At 41.2% G+C, this 16964-nt stretch overlaps 1 protein-coding gene and 1 long non-coding RNA gene across 2 annotated transcripts in view; both read left to right on the top strand.

Annotated features, from left to right (window-relative positions):
• The window catches only part of LOC145451621 (uncharacterized), a 44344-nt gene that overhangs the window by 12547 nt on the left and 14833 nt on the right, over positions 1 to 16964 (top strand). Inside the window, exons 10-18 of the mRNA XM_080329827.1 lie at positions 1699 to 2067; positions 3188 to 3286; positions 3711 to 3866; positions 4600 to 4767; positions 7308 to 7541; positions 7960 to 8055; positions 8996 to 9106; positions 10310 to 10836; positions 12122 to 12194. Coding sequence (XP_080185953.1) covers positions 1699 to 2067; positions 3188 to 3286; positions 3711 to 3866; positions 4600 to 4767; positions 7308 to 7541; positions 7960 to 8055; positions 8996 to 9106; positions 10310 to 10836; positions 12122 to 12194 — 1833 coding nt within the window. The remainder of the gene's footprint in view (positions 1 to 1698; positions 2068 to 3187; positions 3287 to 3710; positions 3867 to 4599; positions 4768 to 7307; positions 7542 to 7959; positions 8056 to 8995; positions 9107 to 10309; positions 10837 to 12121; positions 12195 to 16964) is intronic.
• Positions 12202 to 14655, top strand: LOC145451639 (uncharacterized). The gene is made up of 2 exons (XR_013918974.1): positions 12202 to 12613; positions 13617 to 14655. It is a non-coding gene; the product is annotated as an uncharacterized LOC145451639 (long non-coding RNA).

Below are 16964 nucleotides of genomic sequence, written 5' to 3'. Positions count from 1 at the left end.
TTTGGCTCAATTCCAGCCCGTAGAAGCCGACACCAGTTTAAAACGACTGATGATGACTCCATCAACTAGACGCAGTTTTCGGAAATAAAGTCAGTTACAGTGATGTAGGAACTGATTTCCATTGACGTGCGTAGCACTCTACATCAATTTTCATCGATAAATTAACTCTTAGGGTGGAGATAACAAAGTTGGATTGATTAAAGAGTGGATTATCTCGTAAACTAGGTTATGGCTTCACTCAGCAATCGGGCAATCGACGAATTATGCATGCGCCATTGCAGAGCAGAGCAATGTGCCTTATCTATATTTTATAATCGCCGCGTCGCTGAGCCGTACTAATTGGATTCATTTCGGGATGAGGATAGTTCTACCTGTTACAATCGCAGTGTCCTTTTACCAGCAGCCGCCCGTTTTGTTAAACAACATTACGACTGACAGCTCACAACTCGTTTTAGAAGAATAACATCGCACACACAACTTGTCGACAACTGGGGAAACCTAGGGTAATCATCGCGCATAACCTTAACCGACTTTATGCGTCCCGATTTACAGTTTTTAATCGGACGATTAGCGTTATCACGGACCAGCTAACTTGGTGATCTCTGCCCAAAATGCGCCACGATTAGCAGTTTTTAATCGGGGAATTAGCATTCTTCTGGATCAGTTAACTGTATCATCTCCGCTCCTAGTGGCGAGAAGTGTCTAATTTCAGCACTTGTAAAAATCATGTCGTTCTGCTGGTAGGCTACAAATTAATACTCGATTCAAATTTTGGATTAAGAAATAATCTGACATTACTCTATTTTACTACTTTTTAATAGGGCGATTTTCTTTTGACCTAAACACGGAAGATTTTGACTTCTTTCGACCTTGAAAAACTTAATTTTGACAAATTACGACCTCATGTATGCAAATCACGTGTTTTCGGTCATAATGTTAGAATTGTACTACTTATCTTCATTTCTGGTTGGAACTATCTGTCATTACGAAGTGGCTTGGCCTGAAAAAACATTTTTGACTTATAAACTGACAAATTTTTACATCAAAAAACTTCATGTTAACGAAATATGGACCTATGAAGAATTCCAGTAGTTGCATCACGCGTTTTGGTGGAAATGGTTAAAATTTGTTGTAGTACAACAAGCGATACTTTCCTACATTCTCGGGTAGAAAGTGTCTGTCCTTACTGAGTAGCTTGCCAAGAATGGAGAAAGAACGTTCAACAGCAGCAGTTGTTGGCTGGCAACACTGAAATTGTGCGTACACTTCTGGTGACAAACCATGTTGCTTCATTCTGACAATGTTGTCTACGTCACAATTTTTAATCATGCGCTTCTTGATATAAGAACCAATGCCCATGCAGTCTTGCTGCAGTTAGGATATTGCGGTTCGTTGAGCATAGCACCATGTCAACGTATTTGTTTCATTTGACCGTTTATGGTTCACAATGAGTAGACAATGGGCCGCCTACAACGGTAGGCCTATAAAGTAGGCTACAAGCTGTAAAATATCAAATGATTGTGCAAACATCTGTGATGCAAACGAAATGCAGGCTGCCAAGAAATTATGACATTGTAAACAATTTTGACAACTTTTTGACCTAACGCAGATATTTTGACAAAATTTTGACATATTTTAACATGTCATTAAAGGATTCATCTTGCCCGACCTTAATTAAAACCATGACCCGTACGGCAGGTATCCGCCTCACCACCGAGGTTCGCTGTCGCAAGAGTTTCCGCGCGACAAAAACAAACTCCGGGCCGCCTCGTCCACGGAAGCCATCCTCTCCTCCTCGACCACGAACCTGACGAAAAACTTTGACCTGCGGCGCAGCCTGGAGAAAGTCTGGAAGAGAGACCGGTACGAAGTGAACCCCAAGGCCGCCAAAAATAGCGAGACGCAATCGTCGAGACGCACAAAATCCGACGCGCACTCACACGCGAGAAAGGGGAAGGTGCCGCCCGAGAATATGATGCCGAACGTTAACGACGTCTTGGAGGAGTTGCGCATGAGACGCTTGAAGCAGTCCGAAGCACGGAACTCGGAGACGAAAAAATCACACTGGTATCGGTGCAGTCTTTTTTTGTTATGTTTACGGAAACGTGTCACCACAAGACTTATTTGATTTTTGCGAAGCAGATCAAGGGGTTGTTCAAAAATGAGATTTTTTCCCAGATTCCTGGGATTCACTGATTAAATTGTTAGGTTGCCTAAAAAAACGCCGCACAGCAAATTTGGCTCGATTTCAACTGGTAGATGTGAACGCACATGAGTTTGAAAATTTTGCATTTATTATAGAAAAAAAATTTAAAATAAGTTTTTTTAATTTTACTGTCAACCCCATGAAATTGTTGAGTTGTCTACAAAAACGATATAAGAAAAATCTGCCGCAGTTCCAATCCGTGGAAGCGCAGTTTTTTGAGTTTTTCATCAATAATTCTGGGATTACCCACAGTTCTGGCTATTTCTGCGAATCCAAATTTTTCAACTGCAATAATTTCGCGTCTACCGTTTGGAAGCGTGCAAAAATTGTTAAACATCATTATTTTACACAATTTCACAATCTCATGGGGTTAACAGTAAAATTTGAAAAAAAGTTCAAAACTTTGAAACCCCGATTGGAATCGAGCCGAATTTGGCGTGCAGCGTTTTTTAGGCAACCTGACAATTTAATCAGTGAATCCCCGGGATTGGGAAAAACAGATATTTTTGTACAACCCTACCGATCATGAGTGCTGCGTTTTCGGGCCGTCACTTTTCTGTAGGAAAATGAATAACCATTAATCTTATTAACTGATTTTAGCGAAATAGATCATCAGTAGCCGACTATGCAGGGCTGTAACCAAGCCGCAAGGTTCCCAGTCGCAAATTAATGTTGTTTTATAGTTTTGACTCGAGTCGAGTCATTTTCGAATCACTACGGAGTCAGGGAGCAGAATGGGCGAGACTCGAGTCGAGTCATAATCGTGGAGTTCACCGTTCATTATTGAGATCAAGACGGGTTCAACTCACTTCCGTGAAACTCTTGGTGATAATAAGGCCTCGCATTCATATTATACTTATTTTTGTCACTCTCGTCGTGTTTCTTGAATAGTTAAAATAGGGTTTATGCGCCTATTATTCCAGTATTTTGTTTCTTAGGAGACCGTCACTCTCACCCAGCTAAATTTTTTTTCGATTTTAGCAAAGCCGATCATCAGCGCTACGCTTCCGAGCCGTCGCAGGCTTCGCCGTTGGAATTCTTGGTGATTCCACCACCTCCAAGCGCGCCGTACCTGCCGAGGTAGGATATTGCAACCATCATTTTGTACTTGAATATATATTTACGGTATAACGTCTACTTCTGGAGTAGCGACGATAACTACTTTGTTCATATCTGGTGAATTACACATTGCATTTTACCAATAACTGCAGATTCTGTATGAGTGAAGTTCGGATTTTGAGCCCCGTTTTAAATAGAGACCAGGGTATTCGAATATATGCTAAGAGCTGACTACTTGATGATGTTCCACGTGTGTTTTAGCACTGCGGATAGGGGTATTGTGTTTTCCGGTTGTGCCTCGCAAATGTTATGGTATAAGGATTCCATTGAGTTGCATATCAAGCTCATCACTTTTAGTCGATCAAGAGGATGTCGATGATTAACCTTCGTAGCTGTTTTGGTATCGGTTCTGAAATGTATTTTCCTATTTCACACACAATTCCAGGGTGGAAAACGTCCTTCAGGAACTGGTCGACGAGGATATGGAGCCGGTCCGCGAGCGGAAACAAGAGAAACCCCCGGAATCGCCCAATTCTCTACTCGACATCGAGCACAGGAGACGATTCACCATCATCGGAAGCGAACAGATGGACGAAAAATGGTGAGGGATGATAGAATTCACTAAACAATCTACCATTAATTAGCATATTCATATTGAAATATGCCAGAATATTTTCGGCTGACACTCGTCAGGAATAATCGTCGGAAACTAGTAAAGAATTCTGTATCAACCTTGGTTTGTAATGACTCGAGTCAATTTATGTGTTGACTTGACCTGTACTTTGTACATTGTGCATGACTCGAACCAAGTCACATGACTCGACAGACATTTCATTGTAACTTCGAAGAATAGTAAAATCACCACCTTATTGGTATTTCGTCTATCAGTCCTGATACTTGGAAAATAGGGCCAGAAACTGTTAAGACTGAGGAAAATTACAACATTATGAATGCGAGCACTTGAGTAGAGTTGAAAACTCGACCCTCTACTTACTGACTTGGACTCGGACTTGACTCGGTGATGAATTGAAAATGACTCGATTTGACTCGAGTCAAAACTATCGTGACTTGGTTACAACCCTGATATCAACAATTGTGTCTGTGCCAGTAGAAGGAGTTGGTACATTGAACTTAAGCGATCTCTTCGCCCCTATTATTCGAGATTTCATGCCTGCGATGCTATATTTAATGATACGATTGCTCTACAATGTAGAAATTTAGAATTGAAACTTGTGCTGGAGTACCAAGGAACGCTCGTGACATTAGCCACCTCAATGTGTCCGCTAACTTTATGCCCCCCATCGTGTTGCATAAATTGATTTTTATTGTCCTAGGTACAACTCACTCTTGTCGGAAGTGAACTCGAAACGTGCCCAGATGATGTCGTCCGTGGCGTCGTCTAAAAAGCTCTTGGGTAGACTGGACGAAACCACAACCGCGTCGGAAGATAGCGTGTTTGCGAGCCAGAGTCTCGTTGGCGAGGAGATAACTGTCGTCAGAAGGTAAAGCGATGCTTCCATAATTTTTTTCTGTTCGTTTTAAAGGGGCACTGCGCTCTAAAAATGATGTGGTCTCAATTTGAAGGTAAAAACAAACAAAATTTTTTGGCCGCGGCCATTTCCTTCAGAACGCCACCGTGATGGAGCTGCAATTTATTGAAATTTCTACAAGACCAGCTGCCGCGGCTGCTTAACCCGTTACGTGGCACGATATCTTCACCGTCGCACTTGCTCGACGCGATTAGGCAGTCACGCAGGGAACGAATTTTAGATAGTTGTCAGCCGATGTTATGAAAGAAATGTGTCTAAGTTTTTCTTTCTCTGCGTGACTGCCTTATCGCGTCCAGCAAGTGCGACGATGAAGACATCGTGCCATGTAACGGGTTAAGCAGCCGCGGCAGCTGGTCTTGTAGAAATTTTAATAAATTGCAGCTCCATTACGGTGGCGTTCTGAAGGAAATGGCTGCGGCCAAAAAATTTTGTTTGTTTTTACCTTTAAATTGAGACCACATCATTTTTAGAGCGCAGTGCCCCTTTAAGACAAGTTCTATGGAATTGAGTTACATGTTACTTCTGTATCTTTAAGCGCAAAACTAGCTTTCTAGCGTGAGCACTGGGCAGTGATCAAGATATGGCAAAATTAGCTCTTTCGGTAAATTCCCATGTCCACTAGATGGTGCACAAACCCAAAATCGTGATGGAAGGATTTTATTTGATATTTGGCAGCAAATATCAAGACCACTTTTTGAAATTTTTTCCAAGTTACAAATTGCTGCTCCATCGCTATCTCGTTTTGCGAACCTGGGCATTTTACGGCCTAGCTAGGCTCTGACCGGATCAAGGAAAATTCCTTAGAATTATAAAATAAAACCTCATTTACTGTTAACTGTTTTGTGTTCATTCAATTATGCTGTGCACTGTGCAGTGTGCACATATCCTGCGTATTCAAAATACATCTGATATAGCAGAGCGTACCGTCACAAATAAAGTCACTGGCCATGTAATTTGCTATCTAACAATGGCAACAAATAAGGTTTGGATTATGCTACGCGAAAACTGTTACGCCAAAGACTCTGGGAGGTACTGAAGTTCAATATGCGATTGAATAATATATCCGTGTCAAGCTAAATCCAGGCATGCGATATTTTTCAGTTACCGGTACGCAAAAGATGAATGCATACAATACTGATGTCAAATTTGCAAGTTTTAGAGAAATTGTCGTAGTCTGCATAAATTTGAATTAGTCAACTTGAATAAACGTTGATGCCAACTACAGTACTACACCATTACTGTTTTCGTTAAACGTAGTTCGGACCTTGTTTGTTTCCATTGTTAGATTACAAATTGTATGGCCTGTGATTTTAAGTGCGATTTCAATTTCTTTTTTGTAAATAAACCCCTGCTTTCACGTTACCTTATATTCACACATGCACTTGGCAGCCTAGGTAGGAACAATATCGTTCGCTGCTTTCGATCTAGTATTAAAGTTCATGCGCCGCAGAATATAGTTCAAACTTTTGGTCTGGCCCGTCATAGTATTTTCTACTTCTAGTTTGGCCCCTTGGTAAAGTATAATTTCAGTCTTACGGTAATTAACAAGATCACATGTTTTGTTTGTGCGGGCTTGTCGGTAGTTTTTAGTACATTGAACGCTCTCGTATTTGACATTTGGTGACGTCATATTTTGTGATACGATTGTTGACACACAATGATTTTTTCCATTCTCTACTAGTTGCTGACGATTACCCCTGACGAGTGTCAGCCGAAAATATCCGGGTTCATTTCAATATGAATATTAGGGCTCTTCAAAAATGACTTTTTTTGTCAAATCGTTCTGGCTACTTGATAAAATTGTTAGGTTACCTAATTTAAGCCTACGCACAAAATTTGGTTCAATTCCAGCCAGTAACTGCTTTGCTACAGGAGAAGAAAGTTTCTATTTATTATATGAAAATGAATAATAAAAAATTAGAAAATTTTCTGTTCACCCCATGAAAGTGTTAGGCTGTCTATAGAAACGATGCTCACCAAATTTGGTTCAATTCCAACCAGTGGAAGCGGAGTTATTGCCGTCGAAAAATTTTGATTTGAATAAAATAGTATTTACGGTGACCGATTCTTTGTTTATTTATTATAGTTGTGCTCACCGTAAATTTTATTTTATTCAAATCAAAATTTTCGACGGCAATAACTCCGCTTCCACTGGTTGGAATTGAACCAAATTTGGTGAGCATCGTTTCTATAGACAGCCTAACACTTTCATGGGGTGAACAGAAAATTTTCTAATTTTTTATTATTCATTTTCATATAATAAATAGAAACTTTCTTCTCCTGTAGCAAAGCGGTTACTGGCTGGAATTGAACCAAATTTTGTGTGTAGGCTTAAATTAGGTAACCTAACAATTTTATGAAGTAGCCAGTACGATTTGACAAAAAAGGTCATTTTTGAAGAGCCCTAATGAATACACTGTTTAATTGCATATTAAAGTTCTGTACCTCCAAGAAGCTCTTCAAATAATAGTTTTTCTGTCAATTTTAAACAGGACACCGAGACCGATGGCGCGACACCGTCCGATGTCGATGCCGCCAAATTATTACAGCGCGGCTCAGCTGAATCAATACAGGACCGGGCAGGCCTCGGTAGACTCGGGACAGAAGGGCAGTCTGACAGAAGCGTCGGATAGATCTTCGCCTTTTATGGGTAACGTGGCGCCGATCGCGCATCAAGTGGACGCAAATGGAGTCAAGAAATTAGCGCCGTTGAATTGTTCGATAGAGTGAGTATGTAGGCCATTATGTTCACTGTTCACTGTTCAGTCGAGTCATTTTACGCATTTGAAAAAATGACTCGAGTCAGGTCGAGACACCAAAAAAATCGCGACTCTAGTCGTTACAAACCTGCTTTCATGTGAGCCACGTTTGCAGCCGAGACGGCTTATGAATCATGGCCCGTGATCCATTTCCTGAGCTGACCAGCGATAGTTGGCTTGGTATTCCCAGATTGCATACGCAGTATGTGCTGTCTGATCTGGAGTGCACTAACCTTTATGCGAGTACGCAATTGAGGGAATCGTGTTATATATTTTAACGTCAAGATAGATGGGTTAGAACAGATTATTATGTTACGCATCCAAGTATTGTGACGGTTTTATTGTATACCTTTTGAGGTGTTAATTTCGTCTTATATATTTGCAGAAATGTTAATCAGAGTAAAAGCGCGGATAACTCGTTGGACAACAGAGGATCGCAGCGCGTCAACTTGAATAATAACAACAGATCTTTGTCCGAGAGGTCAGTTTTCTTCACTGCACCCTTCTGGACATGCATGTTACGGGATATGAAGCTCTCTAGTTTATTGGAATTGGGATCTTCCGGTTTCTCTGATTATATTGTTTATACTTTGCAATCTTTGAGTCATTAATTCAGACCCGAATTTTTGAGAAGGCTAAAATGTTGAGAGGATATGTGTAACGTTTAGTGAAAATATGCCAATGTAGTTGTCATTATTAGGGCGCAGTGATTTGAGTATTCGAATTCGAAAAGAGCAGTAATTGTAATGATTCGAGTCTGGTAGTGTGAGACGGTATTTTTGAGTACTGAAATTATCGTTTCTTAAGTTTTTTCACACCGTGGAAACCTTGAAACCCTGATCAAACGTATTATACCATCCAAAGCATGCAGCTCAAAGTATAAATGATATCACTATAAATTAGCGACCAACCCGCAGCATTGCCTCAAAGGGCGTATTATGTCATCATGAGAGAAACTCGAATACTGTATTTGGAACCGAGTCACTTAACCGGCGGGTTTTTCCAAAAAATTTTGCTTCACTTTTCAAAACTGTAAAACACGACCTCGATGGCATGCGAAACCAACAAGTGATATACCGTTGGATTCAGCATTTCAACGCCTGAGAGGGTCCGACTGCATACGCATATCTATGGTGAAACGCTCTACCTTGTATTGATAGTATCGATCGAATTAGTTGAGCAAAAGCGGTCACTCATGGCTTGTTTGAAAGAAGACAGCTCTGTCGCAGTGAATAGCACAAAGTGTACTTATTCACACTAGGTATACGTTGTGGACTCTATAAGGAAGCAACCAAAACATGTACATTTTTACAACAAGGTTATTTCATCTCCTTGATCATATACAGAATCTGTCGCAACGCCGGTTCTAGTTATTATCAGTGAGTGATGTTTGAAGAAGAGTTGAATTAATCATGTTACAGGAAAATCTACCGGACACCGCCCAGGCCAGTACCGCGCGTCACCCCACCTTCTACAATGAATGACGGTTACGGACATAAAGAGAAATACTCATCACAGTCCAGGCAGGACGCGTAAGTGATTTCTAGTTGTTCAGGCGCCGTGGGTTGAGAGACTCCACGGCGGTTCCAATCTCAGCAGTGACGATTGAAATGCCAAATTTGCGTTTCCTTCGGGCCCGTGCACAGGGTTGGGCACAATCGAGTAGTAGGCTCACTTAGTATCACTCATTATGACTAGGGCTGGGCATAATGATTCGAGTACTCGAATCTGAATCGAGTATTAATTTTAATGATTCGAGTCGAGTAGTAATAGACGATTTTTTCGAGTACTGCAATTATACGCTTCTCGCCACTGAAAGGTAACGTATAAACGATATTTATAGTTTCGATACTAATTTTCACTGTTGATGCCTTGAAACCTTGATTGGCGGTATCGTAGGTTCGTAGCATGCGAAACATATAGTACAAAGCTACGAAGGTTAATGGGCAATGGACATAGCACATTTCTTTTCCGAAGTCATGATTATCTCAAGTCGAATGAAATCGGTATGGTCGGGGAAATACCATAACTATAATTTATGAGATGGATAAAAGGCATTATATTCTTTGTGGTGACATAAACGGTACATATTTGAGCTTTGACTATCACATTCCGTTATGACGTCATAATTGGCGATACTCGATTACTCGACTCGACTCGAAGCATATTACGTGATTCAGAATCGAATCACCCAGGTACTCGATTTTGCCCAGCCCTAATTATGACGTTATAAGCGTATGAATGATGTGGGGATTTGTACTGCACATTTTGTATGCTGGATCACGACCAATCGAGGTTTACAGCCTTTCACATTGAAAAATAGTATCGAAACTATAATTTTCAATGATTTATTAACTGCTAGTGATAAGGAACATGTAATTTGGCTACTGGAAGAAATCGTCTCACTACTCGACTCAAATCATTTGAATTAATACTACATTAGGGCTGTTCAAAAATAATTATTTTTCAAATTTTTGCGACTACTTGATAAAAATGTTAGGTTGGCCACAAAAACGTTGCACACCAAATTTGGCTCAATTCCAACTATAGCAGATGCAAGCGACTGGAGTTTGAAAATTTTGGATTTATTATAAATATAAAAAAATTTGCCAAAATTTGGTGCTGTGACACGACGAATTGAGGTGTAGAGGCTATGACGGTTGTTGACTGTGGAAAGGGGTGCATAATTTCAGAACTTGAAAAAAATCGTTTTCATTCCTGTGTTGTGTGTTCAGAAAATACGCCGCGCCGAAATCGCCGCAACCACACAGCAGAGCCAGATCGCCAAACAGTCCCGCCCCGGATCAAGCCGTGCCGCCATACGTCGAAAAGCAACGATTTGTAAAAGGCCGGGGCGCCCAAAATACGCGAGGAGCGAAAAACGAAACCCAACACTTTTTCGGAGAACCGGCGCCTTCCAAAGTGTTTTCTCCGTCTTGCGACTGTGACAATTTGGTGCCGCGGTCTGCCGGCATGCTACATCAGCGACAAACACCTGCCGCGGTCACCCCGCCAGTCGCGAAGCCCCGGCATAAAATCAAATCTGTGGACACGGTGCCCACGCATAGCCAAGGTCGGCAGAACAGAGTGAATTCGGTAGATACGTCGGTGCTATTGAAGTCGACCGCTAAGCCCGATCAAACGCGAAGAAGAAAAAGCGAAAGCGCGTCTGGCGATAAGAAGATGGCAGAGAAGATGTCGCTGTTGGGGCTCGCACACGCTCCTCCCGCTTCGAGGGGGTCTTACGTAGCCGCCATTAACGGTGAGTTTTTACATCATAGTTTTCATTGCGTCGCATAAGGGTTGATGTGGATGCCACTTCTCCAGTCGGCGGGCCTGATTTGGAATAATGGAATAATTGGCGGGCCGAATTCCTGAATCGCTACTTTAATCACATATTTATCCACCTATACCAGGAATAAAACATATTTAATGTAAGCTTTTTGAGTTGAAAGCATAGGGACTAAAAACAGTATTTAATGAAGATGTTAACGTGATGTACTTCAACGGCTGTTGAAATCAATGAGACATCTGTGTTCGATCAAAGTTGTCAGCAAGGTCTTTACACTCTGGCTGCATGTCCGACGTAGAAACCATTGGTAGAGACTGCACGTAAACATCAGTTAGATTGGAACTCAGCCTTGTCTTGCGATCGGTTGCAGACGTAGCCGGAATAAAAACTCCGGCTCTGCATAGCACTTGGTTAGCCGCTTTTCATGTTGGCTCGTTAGACGTGTTGATTCGTACTAGCGCCTCACCGCCTTTCTTGTATATTGTACCCTTGTTCATTATTTTGTAACTAGACGCACAAAACTTGTCAGATTGCCGCTTATATTTGTAAGTTATTGCCGTTTCCGAATGCATAACTATCGATTAGCATTCTTTTTGGTTTAATTTCTTGAAGGATAACGATCTTGTCACGGAATCTAAATCATGTGGAAAACGGCTATGCATGTTTTACGAAGTATTGATCAAGCAGTGCTCGCTGCGTGCAAAAGTTGTAAGAGTATTGGCGCTTGGATTGCCATTTATGCATAACTACCGATTAGCATCCTTTTTCGTTAATGTCTTCCATGATTATGATTTGTACCGATGATTCTTTCCCGTCACGGAATCCAAAACCTGCGGAAAAGGGCCACGCATGTTTATATATACGGCATTTCCTACAAGTATTGATCAACCAGCGGCATTGTCTCAGCACACGGTGTCATTATTATGGCAGACAGATACGGATAGATTAGTCGGACTGACAATGTCTTCTTTGTGGTTGAATGAAAGCTATGTATTTCAGCTTTTTAAATTTCACCGGAGTGTATAACCTTATAACGAATGATGTTTGAACACTACTCTTGAAATTGAGTCACGTGGCGCTCGATTTTGACCAGCTGTAGTCTTGGGACATGATCCATCGACAAGAAAATCTGGATATTTTTCCATATCTTTCCGACCTTCTTCACCATTAGTATATTTTCTTCACGAACGACTCTATGTTAATTTATAGTCGCTGATTCTGTCTCTTGTTATCATCGTTAATGCATCTCTTTCAGGCGGGTATTCGCTGAACGATCTCATCAAGGAAAGCTCGAGCAAAGGAAAGAGGACGGAAACCGATTCTGAAGGGTAAGAGTAGTGATATATTATACCGTGATCGAGCGCAATCCAATTGACCAGCGTGAGATATAAGAGAGGAGGATACAATTGTTGAATTGATACATGTTTTGGTATGCAGCAGTATCAAAATACTCAGGTTCTATTAGAAGTTTTTCCGTATATTTCCACTCGATCGCAAGTTGAAATAGCGATTTCAAAGATATGTCAAAACTACTTGGTAGAAAGTGAAGGTATGGAAAGTACTCCAAGTAGGTAGATTCAAAAAGCAGGCTTGGTTTGTTTGTCATACTTTCAGATGTTTATTGAGTGGGCTAAAATTGCAGGGAGAGTCGTCGCGACTAATACATAATATCTAAGGCCACTATAAATGGATGCAATTTTCGAAATTATATTCAGTGGCCGTGATATGCGGGCTATTTCGCCCAGCCGTTGTGACATTCACTCGTGAAAGTGACACAAGCATCCAGTGTTGGGATCAAGTCACTACCTTCGAGTCACGAGTCATTTCGAGTCATTGCACATTTTGACTCGAGTCAAGTCAAGTCAATCGATTTTCGAAGGTGACTCGAGTCAAGTCAAGTCACTCGATTTTTGGAGGTGACTCGAGTCAAGTCGAGTCAAGTCAAGTCAAGTCACGAGTCAAGTCACAATTCCAGTCAAGTTGCCTTTTCGAAGTATGAGGCATGATTACCTAATTGCGTTTTGCTGGCTGTCTGAAATACAGATTGAGTGATCATTGATTCTGAGCGAACGAACAAATATAGAGTTAAATATACACGCAAGAAGGCGCTGTATTGTTCACATATACGTAGAAATGCGAAGCTGCGTAAGTAATTACATAGTCTTAGTTTATAGTTACCAGCCAATATACAGAATAGAAAAACGAATTGATAAGATGCAATACATTACCCACTTACAAATTGACATGATACAATTCGAGCCTGCGCCAATGGTTGATGACTATAAACTATATTCGAATTCAATTTCAATAACACAAGAGGTTTGGTTAAGGTAAGAACAGAGGACAGAAATATGCATTTTGCTACTTTACTATACTAGTTTGCGACATCGTAAGCTATAAGCGTCGACCACTTCGTTTGCGGTCAATTTATTTGTGAAGGAACAATAGGGGCACAGTGAAACGCGCATTCGCGCAATCATTGGATGATTAGTAGCTCTCACGGGTTACACGAGCGTTGCGCGACCAATCCGACCATATGTAAGATACAATGATTTTTATCGACACCGATTACTTGATGACTTGAAATTGACTCGTGAATTTTGCTCCGAGTCACGAGTCAATCCACATTTTTGATACGCCAAGTCAAGTCATTTTAGCAAAGTGACTTGAGTCAAGTCAAGTCATACGAAAAAGGTGACTCGAGTCTGACTCGAATCAAGTAATGACTAGAGTCATCCCAACACTGCAAGCATCTCCCAAAGCGACTTCATGGAAATCCGAAACAGGAAGAAGTGCATGGACCCTTTAGGGGTCTGCGAACTAGTTTTAGTGGGTTTGTGAAACTTGGGCTTACCACACTGCCACCATCAGAAGGATTTGTCCTATTTTTCAACAAATGTTCTTCTGACGATTTGACCTCATTTTTAGCATAAATTGCCAAAATATTACACAAAATGGGAGCCGAATTGATGGGAGAGAGGTATTTCGGTAGTCAAGTTGGATAAATTACCTCTTTTTTTTCTAGTCATCCTAATGAAATTAGATGTATAAATTTAAGTATCACCCGTTTTCTCGTATACGCTATAGTAACTTTTGCAGCCTGTGAAAATTGTACTCCTTCCCCGATCTCAAAATATCGTAACCCTAGTGACAACGCAGTATGTCATCGGAAAACATTGTATCCCTTGAGAATTAGGCCGATCTGATCTCTCAAATATCGTGACAACGCAATATGTCATCAAAAATCATTGTATCCCATGAGAATTGTGCCGTGAGGGGGGCTGTGACTACCTAGTCTACTCGTAACTTATCTTATTTTAGGCATGGTATAGCCTAAACTGAGTTGAGATTGATGTGATGACCTTCCGATCGTTAGCTTCCAAAATTTTAAGGGTACCACTTGAGAAGTAGTGAAGTACGCAAGTCCATACTCTGGGAGGTAGAAGTACATCGTTACTGGCCACCTATGCTGGTATGTCATATTTGTCAGGTCTTGGAAGAAAAAGTATGGGACTTGTCCGCTTTGGAGGCGTAGGCGGTGAGGAGAATCTTCTAAAGTCAGAAACAAAGAGATGGTCCGAAATCAGAAGCCAGATTCTAGCACGCTGCTGGTGAAACCGAGCAGTAGTTTGAGCGGAAAAAAGTGCAGAAGATGATAGCTCGAGTTAGATACGCACTGTGTTTTTGCTGTGAACCAATTTGCTATCATGAAACGGTTTTATCACGTTAATTGAAAAGTGTTACGATCATGGTATATTCTATTTCTCAAAGAACTCAATGTACATTGCACACTCTTCATTGCCAGTGACTTAGCCAAGGGGGTGAGGAGGCAGTGGGTTATTCATTTTCCCAGAAATTTGGGTCAAGGTTTCAAGTTAATCTCTTTCCTCAGGCTATGAATATGTGTAGTCACTTAGCGACTGAGATTCTTTTGCCTTGTCACATTTCTCTTCTGGCTGCACTCCCGTCAATGGCTGCCAACATGGTGACAGTTTCAGCATTCCATATTATTTTGCGTTGCTAAAGGAAATTGGAGCGTTCGTGACTCGAAGACTATTGTATTACCTTCATCCAATGCTTTATTAGACTTGGAGGTAGAATTGAATATTCCTCACAATTCTTGGCTCAGATACGAGTGAAGCAGAGAGGAAACTATACTTTTTTTTCATTTACTTTGATTATGTTTGTTATATGTGCTACACTCACTTTATTCACGACACTATCAGTCTCAACTTCCTGGTAATTATCATGCATGCTCTGCTGGTCATTCCCTGTCACTCTTGATAGCTTGATTCTGTTCTTATCTTTAACACCACACTGAACTGTTGGAATTAGTGAAGTCTGTTTTGCTTCATGCCTCTGCAAGAATATGACAAGCAATTTCATTTTCAGTCCCCAAAAGGTTGTTTAGGTTTGAGAATTTCGACACACATTTGTGCAAGCTGTCTTGATAAAAACTGTTCTCGAAAGTACTGGCCGGCATTCGTCAACTAGAAGGATTTGGTAATGCACTGCGCTACGATTTTCCTGCGGAGTTGCTCAGAAATTATCATCAACATTGTCTGCAATATCAGTCATAATTACCCCGATTCGAGGACATGCGGTCGTCAGGAGACCTGAATGAAAGTAAAGAAAACGTTCTAAAATTTTTGGTGGCTGTCTCGTGATCTTCATGAATGACTAATTTCAATCGCCGTTCACAAATACGGCAACAGTGTTGTGACTATCCAAACTTCGCCCGTGATTGCGCAACGCATCAAACAAAGCTGATGCGACAGAGGAATGTCCCTGCTGCCGATATGTTTTCGGAATTCAGATGCGCTAGTGTCCCCGCTCAAAATCGAAAAATATGTGGAAATCGACTGTTACTTTCACGTACAATGGTAAGGCAGTGAATCAATTCGAGGGCAGGCACAAGGTAATTTGTAGGGATGGTGTGAACGCGAGGTTCACGTTCGCGTTCTGTGTGTGAACCTCGGAAATTTAGAGGTTCACGTTCACAACAGAACCTTGGTAGGTTCTGCACTGTGAACCTTTCGCGTATATTATAATTTTCACTTCATAATGACATTTTTGCATTGTTGCATGGCGCTGGCAGTATAAAAATCAACAGTAAACGACCAAACGACCATGCACCTTGACAATTTCAAAAGTTTTACTTGCTTAGTTACAAATGTTTGCTCGAAATATCCAGCTTTATTACCCTTTGTGAACATTTAGTGACTCTCTGCTGTGAGCTTGACCCGCAATCACACAACATCACGAGCGAAATGCGTAGTCAGCAATGATGCTTACTCCACCAATCAATGAGATTAATATCATTTTCTGATGTAAAAATTCTAGCAGGGGTTCAGGGTCAATCTTGACTGCATAGGTTCACTGTATCATTAAATTCAAATCCGTACGGTTGAGGTGTTGGCTACTGCTGTATAACTTGTTAATTGAGTAAAATCGGTAGCAAGTATGGAAACCACTTTTACACTCTGCTCGATATCAATGTAGCAATACTCAGACTCCGAATTGTCCGGTCTGGGCTAGACCGTTAAGGCGTAAGCTTTTATTCCCTGGTAAGTCGTCGTCGAAATTGTTGGCTAAGCGACGGAAAATATTGACTTATGGGATATTATATCATTTGATTGCCTCAGTTGATACATTCAGCGACGTTTAAAACGCCAATATGTACCTCAGCATTGTGGCATTATGTGGCCCGAGTCGTCGCTAGGTATTGTGTACAGTGTACACTGTACGATATAGGCTATCACTTCACTGAAAGATAGGATTGGAATTAGCAATATGACGTCACCTGACGTCATGAGGTTCACGTTCGTGTTCACACAGAACCTTTCAAAAAGGTTCGCGTTCACACGAACCTGAACCTTTCAGAGGTTCGCACCATCCCTAGTAATTTGCCGCACTAATTTTGGCCTAACAATCAGTACGATTGCAGCGCAGCGAAACAATACGAAGTAAAGCAATGCACTGTGGACTTCGCGTGCCGACGGCGTGGTATGAATTGTGAGCATATGCGACGGCCAGCAGACATGTAGTGCAGTGTAGGACACGATGTTACTGATGAAGCTGAATAGCTGATTTAGCTA

The sequence above is a fragment of the Botryllus schlosseri genome, chromosome 12, assembly GCF_051294905.1.
Source record: "Botryllus schlosseri isolate E-star chromosome 12, Bs_hap1, whole genome shotgun sequence".
Taxonomy (NCBI): Eukaryota; Metazoa; Chordata; class Ascidiacea; order Stolidobranchia; family Styelidae; genus Botryllus; species Botryllus schlosseri.
Note: the sequence above shows the minus strand (reverse complement) of the source record. Positions and strands in the feature narration are given on the sequence as shown.